The 17,489-nt window shown below is 49.7% G+C and overlaps 1 protein-coding gene across 1 annotated transcript; it reads left to right on the top strand.

The window, feature by feature from the left end:
* The first annotated feature begins 10,990 nt into the window (after positions 1-10,990).
* On the top strand, positions 10,991-16,702 carry gdf5 (growth differentiation factor 5). Its single transcript, XM_062410142.1, has 3 exons — positions 10,991-11,896; positions 12,125-12,404; positions 14,887-16,702. Exons 1-3 carry the CDS (start codon positions 11,327-11,329, stop codon positions 15,855-15,857), a joined length of 1,821 nt encoding a protein of 606 aa, XP_062266126.1. The 5' UTR covers positions 10,991-11,326; the 3' UTR covers positions 15,858-16,702.
* The last annotated feature ends 787 nt before the right edge of the window (positions 16,703-17,489 follow it).

Below are 17,489 nucleotides of genomic sequence, written 5' to 3'. Positions count from 1 at the left end.
AATTCTTTAGTTCGGTCCATGTCCCATATGAAAACATGGAGGAGGTTCATGACCTGTACAGCAGCCAGACACCAGGGGGCGATGTCGTCCATCTTTACTCACAGTCTATGGACTCACTGTCCATTAGCATGTCAGCTATTTATCAGAGTTTCCTTTGGTTTCTAATGATTAACGTCAAATCTCTGATTCACAGAAGAGAAACTTGAGAAACTCGGACTCGACATTTCTGTCAAATCCAGATGTTGACCTGAGCAGCTGCAGATGTTCACATCAGCTTCAGGATGCTGAACAAGAACCCGCAGCAGGTTGGTTTTCTGGTGCTTTTAGCGCCCTCTGCTGATGTAAACAACAGCTGTATCATCATCATCATCATCATCATCATCATAATATTCTGGTCAGAGCACAACATTAGCTCAAGCTGAGCAGTACAACACTGCCATCTTGTGGACAAAAGTGGGAACTGAAGGAGCAGTCAGTGAATTATCAATTACTATAATTGTATGTATATTTATATGCATATATTTGTATATATATATCTTAAATTTTTTGGGTTAGGGTTAGAAAAAACTGTACTGTTCCTACAAAAAATGTAAGATATATATACAAATATATACATATACATATAAATATACATTAAAAAGGCGTTATGGCGGAGCGCTATGGAAAACGCAACCGGAAGTCGCAAAGTTTTTGCGTTACACGTTCGATCATTTCTTCATAACTTTAAATGACGTCATCGCAACAACGTGGAGATTCAATCTAGGTGGCGTTTGATTACACACCATCAAAATACGAGGTTGTCGCATCAGTGTGGTCTCACAGTGCGTGTGTGTGTGTGTGTGTGTGTGTTTGTGTGGGGGGGTGGTGGGGGGGGGGGATTCTGACCCGAACGGATCACAGATCATGTAAATGTTCTCCCGGCCCCACCCCCTCCACGGCCTCCCGAGTTGTGTTATAGTAACAGTACAACAACAGTACAACACACCCATCTGAGTAAATGTACTCAGTTACTTTACTTCCCACCTCTGGGTTTACTCATATATTCATGTAGCCCTGACATGTAAAGGTAGAAAATCGATTTATTTGGTTTTCAGTTCTCATTTCTGTCTGACGTCAGATTCTAGAAACAACATTTAATATCCTTGATATAAAAGTAGTTTTATTCCACAGCATCAGAGGTGTCACCACCTTCTGCCTCCTGGAACAACAACACCTTCATGAAACCACTAAGTGAGAACCGAACTGAACTGGGTCACTGACGTCCTCCAGGTGCAGGTGGAATCTAAAGATCCCTGAAACCAAACAACTGAGACAGATGTGTTTTATTACAGAGGCTGGAAACATCTGCACACACAGAAGATGGAAACTCTGTCAGGAACCTGGTGGAGATCAGTTTTCACAGGATCATGAAGAACATCTGGTTTCTCTTGTTGACATGTTGCAGTCCAGGAAGTTTCTTTGTTTCTGTGCATTTGCAGAAGTTGACCTTTGGAACCCGTCTCAGACAGTGATGTGTTGTTCAGGTCCGATCGGATCAGATCTCAACCTGCAGCAATATTAACACAAGATTATTACCAGTCCTGAGACCCACTGCCTGACAGGACCTCCGCCTGTAGGTGGCGCTCTGCTCCCACAATCACTGCTGCAGGTTTATCTGATGCAGCAGGAACTGGCCCCAGAGCTGCTGAAGAACCACAAACACACACACACACACAAACACACACACACACACAAGCACATTAAGATGTTAAGAAGATGCTAACATGTTAAAAATAATATGAACACCCATGATTCATACATCATGTGATAATTGATGTGTTATTTTGATAGAAATCAGATTTCATGATCTGAGTTGTTCTTGACTAAATGATATGCCATGATATGGTCATCAATAATAGAATAATAATACAAATAAAAACTCATAAACAGAAGTATTCAGAGCATCAATCCTCCAGCTCTGAGTGGAGCAGCCTCTGGCCTCCTGTCTCTCTCAGTCTCTCTGAGCTCTTCATCCCTTCATTCCTCTCGAGCTCCGGCAGATTGAAGGAGAAGCGTCTGTGAACCGACGTCTTCAGGTCGCTCTCTGCCCACCGGGGGTTTCTGTCTGAGCTCTGATCTGGGGACAGAGTCCTGAAGACACTCAGGGACAGAGACACTGAGACAAGACAGTGTGGTTGTTGTCTTCAGATGATCGAGGAGCTGAGAGATGAACCATCATGCTCCAGAGAGGTGGATGGCCAGAGGTTCACCAGACGGTGGCTCATCCAGCTTCTGGGAAAAGTTTGATGCACACACACACACACACACGCACACACACATAAACCGTGGTGTTGTATCTTTGATGTGTGAACACATGAACAAACAACATGTGATCTAACTAAACTAACTGCTGTGACAGGAACCACCTTTGACATTTATTTAACGTCTTCTTTTGTTTGGTTTGGTCCATGTCCCATCTGCTGACATGGAGGAGGCAGGGTTCAAGTACTGCAGCCAGCCACAAGGGGGCGATGGCTTCACTGTGAGCTGTCGTCCATCTTTATTTAGTCTGTGTTTGTTATTGGAGACTCGTGATTGGTCGAGGGGGTGAATCGTCACCAGGTGGCAGCACTTGATATCTTGACTTGGTTATTTTACAGTGGGGGGGGCTCAGTGACGTGTCGTCCATCTTTAATTCACTGGCTCATAATTGCTGCTAAAGTGTTTTCCCGTCGGAGCTAATGAACACGAAGGCTGTGGCTGCAGCAGATGAACTTTGTGCAGAAACAACAACAAACCAGTGTGCGTCACTAAGTGTGTGTCTGTGTTCGGGCCCTGAACACATGCAGCCGGTCCTGAGTAACTCAAGCCCTGAAGTTTGCCAGAACAGATCCATCATCATTTGCGTCCTGCTGAGCGCTGTTTGTCCGAGCCGCCGCCGCCCGCCACAGGTCCGAGCACAGGAGGCTGCTGATTGGCTCCCAGCCGCGAATGAAAGGCTTCAGTGAGCGGCCGAGAGGAAATGAGTGTGAAATGAACGTCACGTGGAAATCAAAGGCCGGGAAGATAAATGAGAGCGGTGGTTGGAAATCACCTGGACCGGGGGGGGGGGGGGGGGGGGGGGGGGGCAGAGCTGGACAGACGGGTGGACGGACGGATTGAGGGATGAAGGGAGGAGCAATTATTAGTGATTGGGCAGCCCCCCCCCCCCCCCCCCTCATGTGTTTCATTAGCACCGGGCTGCTCACACACAACCTGCTCTCTGTTGGGCCCCTCCGGTTTATTTGACCATCTGAAATCTTAACAGTTAATACCTGTATGTTTCCAGCTTAATGTTGTCTCTGGCAGAGATCTCCAGAAAACGGATCCCGTGAAAACAAACTGCTGCACTCGGCTGCCAGGTAATACAAGGAGCTGGGGGGGGGGGGGCACACACAGGTGAGGAGAACAGAAGCTGTTGGTGAGAGAGGGGAACTGTCGGAGTGAAGGTTGAACACAAAACCACACATCGAACCAACCTGAACTGGAAACTGACCAGAGGAGGATCTCACCAGGGTTTGTTCAGATCCTTCAGACGTGAACTTGACTCCAAACAACGTTGAGAGATGTTTGTTCTGTGGGTGAGAGGCTGCTGGTGCTCTCCGGATCTTCTCCTGCAGCCTCCTGGTAACATGTGTGTAACATGTCATAAACATGTCAGAGTGAGGAACCAGCAGGACAATGTGTGGAAGCGTCCCAGTGAGCGAGTGGACGTGTTGTGAGGTTTCTAACACGTGACGTGAAACTAGAAGAACACCAACATCTCAGGATGAAGAAGAGGAGCCGGACACGTAGAAGAAGAAGACGTCCACTCGGAAACACGAGGAGATTCCAGATCTCCTGGTGATGAGGGTCGACTCCGGTGTGGAGGAGCTGTGAAGGTACGTTTCTCTCAAGCTCCTGGTTCTTCACTGCAGTTAGAGGAGAACCCCCCCCCTCGGTCACGTGTCCTGCACACGCTGTGGTTTGTCATCATCACGTCTCCACATCCACACCCCCCCCCCCCCCCGTGCGTCAAAGGAAAGGGCGGCTGTGGAAGGTGATAGGCTACAATCATCATCACCACCACCACCGCCATCATCATCATCACAACACACACACACACACGTCCAGGCGCGTGTTTACACACACAGTTCATCAGGAGCCAGAGTGGGTTCCTCTTCTCCCCTGGGCCGGACGCTCCAGGGAGGAGGAGACCTGAAAGTCAACATTTCCAGGCTGATGGTAAATGACGGAGCTGCAGCCGCCCGACCACAGGCCCTTGAGCAAACACCTGTGGCTCAGGTGGAAAAGCAAAGGCCCGGAGAAGGAGCTCTTTCTCTGGGCCACTTGAAGGTCCCACAGCTTAAGGACCAAAGCCCCAATTTTATTGCAGCTTTTAACCAATGCCCTCGACTTCCTGAGGTCCAGACAAATAAGATGTTAAAAAAGCATGCAACAATAAATTAAAGACAAATCCTCTCAAGGAAGTTTGATGCTCATGTTGGATTTTATGCTGAAAGCATCTTGAAGAAATGTCCCATGAAGCAAAGTAGTTTATTAAGAAACTTTGAGATTTAATCTAATTTGGATAAAAGCAGTTAAATCTGATAAAAGCCTGTTTCAGTGCTTGTTGTCCAACTGATGCTGAACTTATATATTATATTTATTATAGAGAGATTTACATTCATCCAGGAAGAGAAGGGAAAGTTTAATAAGAACTAAAAGATGAAGAACTTTTATTAAACTACACGGTTCTTTCACACACAGCCTCCACGTTCCAGACATTCAGACACAACATCAGGTGTGAAGGGTTCCTCAGAGCAGAAGGTTCTGGGTCTGGATCAAACTGAACCATGGTTCTGTTCCAGGCTGAACCCCCCCCCCCCCCTCTCTGCACCGGGCCACAGCTCCGGGCGATGAGCTGAACTCACGATTCATTTCTGATTCAGGATCCAGCCGCAGCAGAAACCTACATGTCCACGACTCAGCTCATAAAAGAAAGTGAGCGCTGGTTTGGCAAAGTCAACGAGCCAAATAAACACACAACAACCACCGCAGACATGTTCCAGGACACAAGTCAGTCACAATGAATACACAATAACTATCACGTCCCTTCATAACAACAACAGAACGCACTGACGTACATGCGGTCGGTCTGATTGTACGTTTTGGTTCTCGCCCTTTTTTTTTCCAGCGCCTCCTGAGAACACGTGGGCCTGCCCCCCCGCTCACGGTGAGGGTCACCACGGAAGGTTTACAGTTCACCACCGTGTCCGGCCCTGTCACAGTTTCCATGTCGCCGCGGCCCCTCAGCGCCTCCTCCAGCCCGGGGGAGCGATGGAGAAACTAATAAACAGACGCAGTGATCCGTGTCACGTTGTTTGGCCCACCTGCAACCGGTAAACTCCACCGTGGACTGGATGTTCTCGGCTCCACGCGGAGGCCCTGGCTCACATCAGCCTGCAGCGGGCACGGGAACAGCATCTGGTCCGGGCGCCGGGAACCAGGAGACAGGGAGCGTCTGTCAGAGAGGCGGTCGGGGGGGCGATGAGGGACGAGGGACGCCTCCACCGCTGGAGAGCGAAGAAGAAGGAGTCTCACTAGAGACGTTCAATAATGAGAACAAATACATAACAGCAGAAATAAGAAGTTAAATCCTATGAGCTGTTTTGAGGAGAAACTTATCAATGACAGAACAACAGCACAAAACGTGTGGTGGGAGTAGTATTCACATACTTATACTCCATTAAAGTACCAGTACAACAACCGGCATTACACTGAGAAGTTGTGTTCTGATTGGAGTACCATCCAGTACATTGACTCCAAGTAGAAATCAGCACGGCTCTGGTCTGTGGTGATTCACTGGATTTCAGTTAATTAGATTGAAACTAGAATGAATCTTCTTGATCTCGAGCTGGATCAGATCTGAACACAGTTCACCGCAGACACGTGTTCACACAGAGAATAGCTGCCTTTGATTCAGGCTGAAGTACAGTTCTGTTTTGAAGCTGGTTTCACATGTGGAGTCTCTGTGTGACATGTGTCTAGAAGAAGAATGAAGTTTGAGAAACAAAGCACAGGACCTGGGTGAGTGGAGGTAATGGTTTTCCATCAGTGTGGATCCAATTAGCATCGTCAACATGTCAAACCTTCAGGTCACTCTCATCTTTTTCTATTTTAACATTTAACATTAACATTTCAGTTTATTTATAATGTTGTAAATGTAAAACTGCAGTTCTTTGTTTATGAACACCGACATCCTGATGTGAGAATCCCATCTTCCTCTGGTTTGATCAAACGTTTTCCATGTGAAGCCTGGTGAACGTGCACAGGGTCACCCTCACACAGACACACACACACACACACACAAACACACACACACACACAGACACACAGACACACTCACACACACACACACACTCACACACACACACACTCACACTCACACACACACACAAACACACACTCATACACACGTGCACGCAGTCGTAACTTCGAGCAGATGAACGGGTCTATTTGGGTCCTAATGGGACATTTCACCAAAACAAGCTGTAAACGAGCTGTAAACATGGAAATGTGCTGGAGGTTCTCTTCTGTCGGCTGCTTTTCAAACCCTCTGTGAAGGTGGAACCAGAGGAAACACATTAAAACCTCAGATCACTGTGGAAAAGAGTTTCTGACTAACTGAAACCCAATGAAGAAAAATAAAAACTAGGATTCTGCACCTTGGGAACGTGGAGGTCAGACAAATGGTATGTTTCTCTAAAATCCACAGATCTTGAACCTCCTGGTGGCTCTAGAGACAAAGTCTGAGGATCATCTAAGACATTACTGTTCCTCAACTGGATCCACGAGTGTCTGTTTGAAGAAGAACCTTCAAGAGACCAGATCGAACTCCATCGTTAGGTCGAGGAGGCAGAGAAGGAGGAGGACCAAAGGGAGGAGGTCACAGAAAACTCTCGTTGTGATGTCAGAGCAGATCTTCATGTCCTCCACTGGGCTGTGGTCGTGCTGGAGGAGAACCAGAACGTTCTGAACGTCCCTGTCGCCGTCTCTCGATTAACGATGTTTGATCAGTTCCAAGTTAATATCTATTTCCCAGGATGAAGCTACTTAGAGGATAAAGTATTAACGTATGTGTGGTTATGATCAGTGTCAGTAGGTGAAGTGAGGAAGCGTAGATACAGACAGTCTGTGGTCCTGCAGCACTCTGGACCTGCGGGTCAGGTCGGTCCTGTTGGCCCAGCGCGGATCCACCGCTGCTTTGGACCAGGAGGACGTCGGCCATGTTTGGAGGACGCTTCTAAGTGGGACGGCCTGGTGTCCTCTGGAAGACGCTGCCTCTGAAACAAGGAGCAGCTGTTTAACAGAGTTTCCTCAAACTGTCCAAACTGTTCTCTCCATCTTTACGTCTGAGCTGCAGAAGAAGATCATCTCAGCTCCGTTCTCATTCCTTGTATCACAACTGCTTACTGATAAATTACTTTCTATTTCTATTTCTATTTCTATTTCCCATGAGCTATGTGATACTTCAAGTCCTCGTCCCACAGATCTATATTCCTACATTGTGAATTGGCCCCTGTCAGCTGTCTGTCACTTTCTGCCTCCGACTCTGCCTGAACTCAGTCTGCACCGGAGGAGGAGGAGGAGGAGGAGGAGGAGGAGGAGGAGGAGGAGGAGGAGGAGGAGGAGGAGGAGGAGGAGGAGGATTCTGACCACTGACGTCCACAGAGCCATGAAATCACCCGGGCTATAAAGACAACTTTCCCTGTGTCCTCCATGTGGTACAGGACTAGAGCAAGAAACAGGCCGAGAGGATGTGTCCACACTATTTATAGCCACTGTATATGTGAGGGCGGTTCCTGTGTCCGAGGAGCAGTGGGTGTGAGTCCAAGGATAACCCAGAGGACACTGACACGCTGTGTAAACAGGACCCCCCCCCCCCCCCCCCCAGAGCCCACCACCTTCACTTCAGAAAGCGCTGAGGCATCAGAATGTGAGAGCACAGGAACAACGTGAGAGGAGAGGAAGGAGCCGTTTGGAGGAGGCGTGGGGGTGGGCTCACGTGGACGAGCTGTCACACGGAAACATGGATCCAGAAGGTTCCTGATAACTTGTGGACATGTCAGAGGTTGAGACATGAGACAAAGACCCCGGGTCAAACCACAGACACCAGGAGGAAAGCAGGTGGGATCCAGCCAGCGGACAAACAGCCATCAGCAACATGTGCAGCTGCTTCAGAGCAGAAGATCTAAATCCCACTTTCACAACCAACACATTCTGTTCAGGTTAAAGTCGAAGATGTTCAGTCCCTTGGTCTTCAGGGACACTTCTGTGATGGACTCTGTCCCTGGTGTTGAATTCCCTCTCCTCTGGTGTAAACTCTGGACTGTGGCGGTGCCTCCTGGCTTTGCCTCGCGGTGATAATAATAACTCCGGCCGGCAGACGGTGTGTAGGTCTGATGTTGAGACAGTCGGGGGTGAGTGGCACTGCCAAACGACACAGAGAGACAGTGTCTGCCCTGAGGTTAGACCAATAAAATAAAGAGTCAATTTGTGGGCAGTCCCCCCCCCCCCCTCCTCCATCACCGAGAGCCGGTGTCTCCAGACACGTCCTGCTGTCACAGACACTTGGTGGAAATCTGCACTTTGTTTATAAGGCTTCACCCCGATGGGGGAAGATGGCAGGAAATATAGAATATTCATGGTTTGGCAGGAACATGGTTTCGTGGGAGGATACTGGTCTCCCAGTATATGGTTGTAAATATCCCTCCCACTGCCCACCAGTAAATTGGAGCTTTCACTGTGAGTCAAACTCCAGAAGCAGCTTGTGGAGGCGGCTGTGAACCACGTTTCCTGACGTCTGGACATGGACACAGATCTGAACTGGAGCCGACCTGTCCACTCTGTCCAGTCTCCAGGTTGAATCCAGTCCTGTGTCATTTCTTTGGACTGGGATCAGTGTTTGTGTTTCTGACAGAGTCACGATGACTCTTTAGTCCAGTGGTGTGTTTCCATGGAGGTCTGTCATTTCAACCAGAATGAAAGTGTCCTGTGAGGCAGTGACGGACAGACACAGGCGCTGTGTGCTGAGGGCTAACTGACAATGTTCACGTGGTTTTCTGAAAGACTTTAATTTAAAATAGATGTCTGTTAACAAGGTGCTGCTCCTGAGGGGGGGGGGGGGGGGGGGGGGGTCGCAGCTCAGTGTCAGCTGTCAATCATCACGTCTCGTTTTCATATCATCTAATAACTGATTCAAACCAAACTGATCAGAAACACTTGAACAAACATCAAGAGAAGAACGACCTGAAAAGAAACATTTTCGACAAACTTTTATTTAATGTGTTTGTTTTTGTTTTTGTTTTTGTCCATGTCCCATGTCCCAGCCACCAGGGGGCGATCCAGATGACCTGACTTCACTTTAGGAAGCTGCCTGTCGTCCATCTTATTGTCTATAGATAACGTGCTGACTTGAGTGAAGCAAAGAAGTTACGGAGCCAAACAAGAATGAATCTGTCGACAGGAAGTGACGAGAGGACGAAAACAGTTTGAGGATGAACTTGTGTCTCTGAGACACGGATCGAGAGCAGAGACCAGAGAGAGGGACGGAGAGACACTGCATCAGGGCAGCAGCTCCTGTCACAAACCACCAGAGACCCCACCCACCAGTAACACATCCAGACCTCCACCCGAGCTCTGGGGCTGCTCATTGGTCCTCGAGCCGGGTCGAAGCTCAACTCACGACGCTGCCGCTCCCATTGCAGGCTGGTCTCCCAGTGGCAGGCTGGTCTCCCATTGCAGGCTGGTCTCCCAGTGGCAGGAATCTCCCAGTGGCATCAGGAATCAAACTGGCAACGGATCTCAGAATCAAACCCATGGGCCCGTCCTCCAGCAGAGGAGGGGACATCCAACAGTGGAGGAGGTAAATGTTCAGAAGGAAAACAGTGACAACAATCACAGCTGAAGACTGTTACATGCAAACATACCCAGAAACATATTAATCTTAATCTTAATCTTAATTAAACAAATTTCGGCCTAATGCAATAATCTCCATAATTTACAAATCGATGGAGGGAGATCAGACCGATCACCTGAGCACCACACAGAGATGCTGACTCAGCTGAGTCCTGTTAACAAACACAGAATCCATCCCAAAGGACACGACATGATTTACTGTGACATCAGAGCTCACCTGTCTGTGACATCAGACTGTGACATCAGAGCTCACCTGTCTGTGACATCAGACTGTGACATCAGAGCTCACCTGTCTGTGACATCAGACTGTGACATCAGAGCTCACCTGTCTCTCAGCTGATGAAGGTGTTTATGTTTTATGTATGTCTGTATTAATGAACAGTCAAAGTTATGAAAGCCTCTCTCTCTCCCACTCCCCCCACTCTCTCTCACTCTCACTCTCTCTCCCTCTCCCTCCTCTCTCTCCCTCTCTCTCTCTCCCTCTCCCTTCTCGCTCTCCCTCTCTCTCTCTCCCCCCTCTCTCTCCCTTTCTCTCCCTCTCTCTCCCTTTCTCTCCCACTCTCTCTGTCTCCCTCTCTCTCTCTCTCTCTCTCTCCTCTCTCTCCCTTTCTCCCTCTCTCTCTCCCTCCCCCCCTCTCCCTCTCTCTTTGAGGGGTGGTACTCAGTGTTTGTGGGCCGTGTGTGTCTGTGTGTGTGTTTGGTGCCACGCAGTGTACCAGTGCGTGTGACTCGGTGGTGGACAGAGCAGGAGGCAGATCACAGATCTTGTAGTAAGAAGTCTCTGGAAAGGATGACCTCAGGTCCTGATTAGGCCCGGAGCCCCGGTCCTGCCCCGGTCCTGCCCCGGTCCGGCCCCGGTCCGGTTCTCTGCAGGACTCCTCGCAGCACCTGCAGGCTGCTGTGTGACTGAGAGGAAATATTTTCCCTGGACCTGATTCAAACTTTGAGGGGAAAGAGAAAAAAACGTGGGCAGCGGCATTACGCCATCCGTGCCTCTCTTGGAAAGAAGTGGGATTTAAAGAAGTTCCTTCCAGCCCGTCCAGCAGAATGGAGCCGTGCACGGTCTAATGCGAGTCCGCGTCCCCGAGCCTGCTGGCGGATCCCTGCTCCTCTGTCTCCGCCCGGACCTCCGCGGCACCATGGTTCTGACGCATGACGCACGGGACAACCACGACTCTCCGGATCTGTTTCTTCACTTTCACAGCCTGGCTCATGTCGACGGGTCCTCGTAGAGGAGCCTCGCTTCTCCCCCCGGTGGAACCTCAGAGGATGAGAGGCTGGACCGGGGTTCTGAACAGACTGAGCGGTATTACAATGACGGTTTGGCCAAAGGCAAAAGGGTTTTAGGATGAAACTTGTGAAGCGTGTTTGTCTCCTGCTGAGCTGCTGGACTCTCATGTACCTGCACCCCGTCCTCGGTTCCCTGAGCCGGAGCAGACCGACCGAGCCCCACCACCGGTACCGGCTCGGAGAGGCAGCGGAGAGCGCGACAGGCGTAGAGCAAGTCCCCGGGAGAACCGGCAGTTCCACCCTGACGCCCGGCAGACACCCGGTGCCCGGGCCGTGGAGACCGTCCCCGCTCGTTCCGGCGAGGAGCACGAGTATCCGCGCGAGTCCACCGTTAATCCAGGCTGAGTTGACTGTTGTGAAAAGCGCCGGCACTGCGGTGACATCCGCGTCCCTGCGCAGCGGGGCCGTGCCGGTGAACCGTGCACAGCTGCAGCACCGGGACCGAGCAGGGAGCCTGGGGCGCAAAGAGGCCGTGCGCTCCTGGCTGCCCGGAGGGGATGCTCGCTCCAAAGCGCACGCGCCCGCGGCTCTGAGCGCGCATGCAGCTGTGAAAGGAGTCAGGACTGCAGACGGAGGCGGTGGAGGAGGGAGCTCAGCGGCTAGACATGTTGGGAAGGTTGCTCCAAGAGCAGCCGGAGCGGCACCGAGAGGAGCCGCACCGGTGCGCACCGCGGATCCACCTAGAGGACCCGCTCCGGTGCGCAACGGGGATCCACCGAGAGCTGATCCACAGAGAGGAGCCGCACCGGTGCGCGTCGGGGATCCACCGAGAGGAGCCGCTCCGGTACGCACCGGGGATCCTCCAAGAGGACCCGCTCCGGTGCGCAACGGGGATCCACAGAGAGTTGATCCACAGAGAGTAGCCGCACCGGTGCGCATCGGGGATCCACCGAGAGGAGCCTTTGTGCAGAAGCAGCCTCTGGGTCAGAAGGCGGCTCCGGTGGCGCAGCGAGGATCCAGCTACAAAACCCTGAAAGCGAGCGACCGGGAGCCGCACCCCAAGCAGCCGCTGGTGATCCCTCACGACTACATGCTGTCTCTGTACTGGTCCCTGTCCAGCGGAGACCTGAACAGCAGCGCTCTGCACGAGGCGGGTCTGGCCAACACCATCACCAGCTTCGTGGATAAAGGACAAGGTAAACACCGCCTCTGTTCATCCAGCTCTGCTTCTGTTCGTGATGCTCTGGATCCTCTGGAGCTAAGTGTCTGGCTTCATTGAGCAATTTGTGTTTCTGAATCACGTCTTAACTTCCTGATAGTTGTGGTTCATTCTGAATGATGAAGATTAAACTTACAATGACAGTGATATATTTAAATTACTTGGGTAAAGCAGATGGAACAAAGCAGATAAAACCCTGAAGTCCCCGTCCTGAGGTCACACTGCTCATTGTCTCTGTAATGAGCTGATTCACCTGATGACTGTAAATACTGAGGGATGGAAGCTGGTGAAAGAGTTGGAGTCACCAGGAGCGAGGGCAGAGAGGAGGTGATGGTTCAGGATCCAGGGAAAGGTTAGAGGAGAGGGATGAGACCTGGTGCTGAATGAGGAGGAGGCGTGGAGATGTGAGGAAGAGGACTAGAGGTCAAACCCCGTCTAAAGGTCACTAGAGGAGGGAGGTGCAGTGAACCAGACCCATGTCTGGGGATCCATGAGGAAGAAAAGCATCTGGAGGGGGGGCGAGCAGGTCAGCTGCCGGTACACTGGGAACAATGGGAAAAGAGATGTTACTCATAACTGAGCTGGAACTGAGTTGAAAGCTGCAGGAAGCTGCTGCGAGCTCAGAACTATCACACGTCAACATGTCAGTGGCATGTGGAGCCGCTCAGCCTTCACCCTCTGGAGCTAGATGTTCAGATTGATGCTCACAGAAGATCCAACCAGCAGCAGGTTCTCAGACGTTAGCCTGGAAACATAATCCAGTTATTAAAGCATCATTCCCAACAGATTATAGGATGTGTAGTTACTTACATATTCAAATAATTACGTACACATCAACCTCAGCCTATTTATCATCCTGCTCCAGGATAAAATCTCTTTTTATAGGATTTTCTGAAATGATGGATGAAATGAGTAGAAAGTGACTTCCTGAACCAGAGAGGTTCTTAAGTGACATCATGAGTTTAGTGAAGTGTTGGATCACAGCTTCTTCTGTGAGTCTCATGTTTCCAGCTCCGGCCTCATTAGCAGTCACCTCTCACGTGATAAGGATGTTTTCTTTACTGTTTAATAGTGAGAACCATTGTGGACTGGGAGTCAAGTCTGAGGGTGTTTAGCTACACGCCTGTGCACACGCATGTAGCTCGTGTGTATTCACAGCGTCTTGTGTATTTATTTGTGTGCGTGCTGTTGCAGGTTGGTTTGTGTAGGTGTATGTGTGACTGTGTGTGTTTCCAGCCATCTGGTCCCTGGTTGGCAGCCGGGCTGCTTCACGGCCTCAGGAGGGTAAATAAACACTCTCATGACCACAAGGAGGGCGGCCCCCTGTGTAATGTTATGCTTACGCTGTAAAACTGTTTAAAACAATGTTTGAACGACCAGAGTTTAATGTTTCTAGCTCCACTGAAGGTTTACATTTCAAGCACTTAATGTACTTTTAATTTGGACTTTATTTGTTTAGCGTGTTCTCTTCAACACGCGGGTGACCTCCCCCGCGTGTTGAAGGTGTAACTGATGACCTGACACGTCTCTCACTCGCTCACATTAACTCAGTTCCCCCTCTTCGGCCTTCCTCCCTTTTCTTTCTCTCTCTCTTTCGTTGAGTCGTCGCTCGTTTGCCACGTTGCTCAAACGTCCACCAATGAACCGTGGTCTCAGATTACACATGGCTCGCCTCACGTTAAACACATGAGTGAAATAAGCACGACTTCCTAATGAGGATCACGTGATCAGGCTGTGACATCACCAAGCACAGCCATGGTGACATCATGAAGGTATCACTACAGGCGCAGTCCTTCACACTACTTCCTGTTGAGGAGATGATCTGTGACCTGAGTCAGGGCTGAAGGTTCAGGATCTGAATATGGAACATGTCACTGTCGGGAAGCAACGTGAGAGACTTTTCTAGGGTTAGCGTGGTTTCAGGAGAATCAGCGCCCCCTACAGGACTAGTGAAACCAGATTGCAGCTTCCTGTAGAAGTGATTAGAGCATATTAAACTATAATAAGTAGATCAGTTTGTGGTACGTGTGTGAATCAGTTATTGTTCTCTTTATCATCAGAAAATAACAAAAAAAATTGAAACAAGCCCAATGTGATGAACCAGATGTTCAAATATAGAAAAGCATCAAATTCACACTTTTGTGAAGCTTAAACCAAAAAATTTATATAAAGTAATCACAACATTTTGATTATTTCTTTATCAAATGTATTGCTGATTACTTTTCTGTTCACTGACTTCCTGCCGTTTGTCTGTGCGCCCTTATTCATCTACATCTGTTCCTCTGAACACGCCGGCCTGTGCTCCCCCCCCCCCCCCCGTCCTGTGTGCACCTGCACTTTCTATGTTACATGTGCGTCTGCGAGTGATCTGTCTTTTCCGTGCTCGTCCACTTCTCCGTGTTGTGTTTCCCTCCCTGTCGTCCTGTCTCACATTTCTTCATCTGTCTCTCTTGTCTCAGATGAGCGCGGGCCCCAGCTGAGGCGGCAGAGGTATCACTTCAACACCAGCTCCCTGGAACGAGACGGGCTCCTGGGGGCCGAGCTGCGCATCCTGAGGAAGCGCCTGTCTGACCCCCGCAGGGCCTCGGTGGGATCCGTGGACGGAGGCCGAGGAGGAGACGGGGGTGGAGGAGGCTCGTCCCCGTGCCTGAAGCTCTACACCTGCGCCTCAGGTAAACAGAAGGCCGCCGTGCTCCAGACTAAGACCACGGAGGACCTGCTCAGCGGCTTCGGCAGCAGATGGGAAGTGTTTGACATATGGAAACTCTTCAAGGGCTCGAAACACCAGCAGCACCAGCACTCCCAGCAGCTGTGCTTTGAACTGGAGGCTCTGGAGCACCGAGGCGGCCGGCCCGTGGACCTGCGCACGCTCGGGTTCGCACGGCTCGGCCGGACCAACAAGGAAAAGGCCTTCTTCCTGGCGTTTGGCAAAAGCAAGAAGCGTGACCTTTTTTACAACGAGATCAAAGCCCGGTCCGGCCACGACAACAAGACCGTCTACGAGTACCTGTTCACGCAGAGACGGATGCGGCGGGCCCCCGCTGCCAGGGGGGGGGCCAAGAAGCCTCTGCAGCCGCCGCAGTCCCTCCCCCAACACCAGGTGGTGAAGGCGAGGCCGCGCTGCAACCGGAAACACCTCCACGTGAACTTCAAGGAGATGGGCTGGGACGACTGGATCATCGCTCCGCTGGAGTACAACGCGTACCACTGTGACGGCGCCTGCGACTTCCCCATCCGCTCGCACCTGGAGCCGACCAACCACGCCATCATCCAGACGCTCATCAACTCCATGGACCCCGAGGCGGCGCCGCCCACCTGCTGCGTGCCCACGCGACTCACCCCCATCAGCATCCTCTACATCGACTCGTCCAACAACGTGGTGTACAAGCAGTACGAGGACATGGTGGTGGAGGCCTGTGGCTGCAGGTAGCAGAGAAGGGCGAGAGAGGACGAGAGAGAAAGACACTTCCTGCCCTTCACTTTAAGAAACGACAGGTTTGTTAACGCGGTGGGAGAGAGTTGTTGTTTCAGCTAGCGGTGACAGAACTCACTGCTCAGCAACAGACACTAGTCTTCACTCTCAAGTGGTCTGTCCGGCTGCATACCGAAGACTGTGGGACACTGAGACTAAACAGGGAGAGACACACATGGAGGTGTTGCTCTTTAACGCAACACTCACAGAAACATGTGTTGTGTTGTTGTTGAACAGGATGCGTCCGAGAGACTGAACAGAACAGTTTACATCTGTATCGCCCGCTCTATCGTATTCTTTATTCCTCTTCAGATTTGTATCTTCGACTGATCTCGGTGTAAGAAGTTTGTTTGTAACAGAAATGCTATCGACACATATTTGACTTATACTCACAAATGCCCTTTTCCAGCACTTACCTGCCGATGTGCCTTCGGCCTTTCACACGAGGAGACGTCCGAGACTTTTCCAACAAAGCATGTGAAGAATGTCTGACGTGTAAATAAAGTGATGAAGTGCTGATCTGACCTGATACAAATGTGGGAAAGTTGAATAAAACGCTCTCCAGAAAAACAGAGACAGAAATGTCTAATTGACTGAGCTCCAACTCTCTATCAGTCTGAACCTGCGTGGACGGAAACATCTGAGGAATTTATCGTTTTCAGATGCCAAGTAACCAAAGAATGTTTGGTTTGGAACGTCAGCGTTTCATTGGTTTAACCAGCAGCTGCCGAGTTAGCTGAAGAACATAAGTTCACACGTATGGAAGAAGTCTGTCTGTTAATAAATGTCATCCTTAGATTTTACATCTTGTTTCTGTCTCTCACTTTTTAAATGGTCATGATGATTCCTGTTTACTGTGCTCAAACCTATACTCTATGTAACTGTAAATGTGTTACTGTTTATAAAAATATAAATAAGATAAATGTTTAACTTAGTGATCAGGGTCGAGCCTCAACGTTAGAAACGTCACAAACTTCGTCAGACCAGCAGATCAGGATCGATGCTGGACAGGTTAATAGCTTTACAAGCTAAGCTAGCTTAAGTAGCTGAGTCACAGCTGGTGATGAGGACCAAGGTTTATATAACGTGAGCAACACATTAGCATTACAAGCTAAGCTAGCTAAAGTAGCTGAGTCACAGCTGCTGACAAGGACCAAGGTTTATCTAATGTTAGCAACATGTCGGTAGCTTTACAAGCTAAGCTAGCTAAAGTTGCTAAGTCACAGCTGGTGATGAGGACCAAGGTTTATCTAATGTTAGCAACACATTAGCATTACAAGCTAAGCTAGCTAAAGTAGCTGAGTCACAGCTGGTGATGAGGACCAAGGTTTATCAAACGTAAGCAACATGTTGTTAGCTTTACAAGCTCAATTTGCTAAAGTCTGTATTATCTAATTGAATATGCTTCATTTGCAATCAATTATATTATATGGAAAATCCATATCGGCATTTGCTTTAAAAACATTTAAATATATTTCTAACAGTTCAATAAATCGGATCACAGACATAAATATAAGTGGAGAGTTTGTTAAGTGTCACTTTTACTGGAGTGAAGATTTTTGAGAATATAATTGAGAGAAAACAGCCTTG

The sequence above is a fragment of the Platichthys flesus genome, chromosome 2 (assembly GCF_949316205.1).
Source record: "Platichthys flesus chromosome 2, fPlaFle2.1, whole genome shotgun sequence".
NCBI lineage: Eukaryota > Metazoa > Chordata > Actinopteri > Pleuronectiformes > Pleuronectidae > Platichthys > Platichthys flesus.
Note: the sequence above shows the minus strand (reverse complement) of the source record. Positions and strands in the feature narration are given on the sequence as shown.

Bases quoted from the DNA above. Each gene is read 5' to 3' on its own strand.
- gdf5 (XM_062410142.1), top strand. From the start codon at position 11,327: ATGAAACTTGTGAAGCGTGTTTGTCTCCTGCTGAGCTGCTGGACTCTC. The intron at 11,897-12,124 runs GCAGCCGGAGCG...GTTGATCCACAG, and splicing joins TTGGGAAGGTTGCTCCAAGA to AGAGTAGCCGCACCGGTGCG. The intron at 12,405-14,886 runs GTAAACACCGCC...CTCTTGTCTCAG, and splicing joins CTTCGTGGATAAAGGACAAG to ATGAGCGCGGGCCCCAGCTG.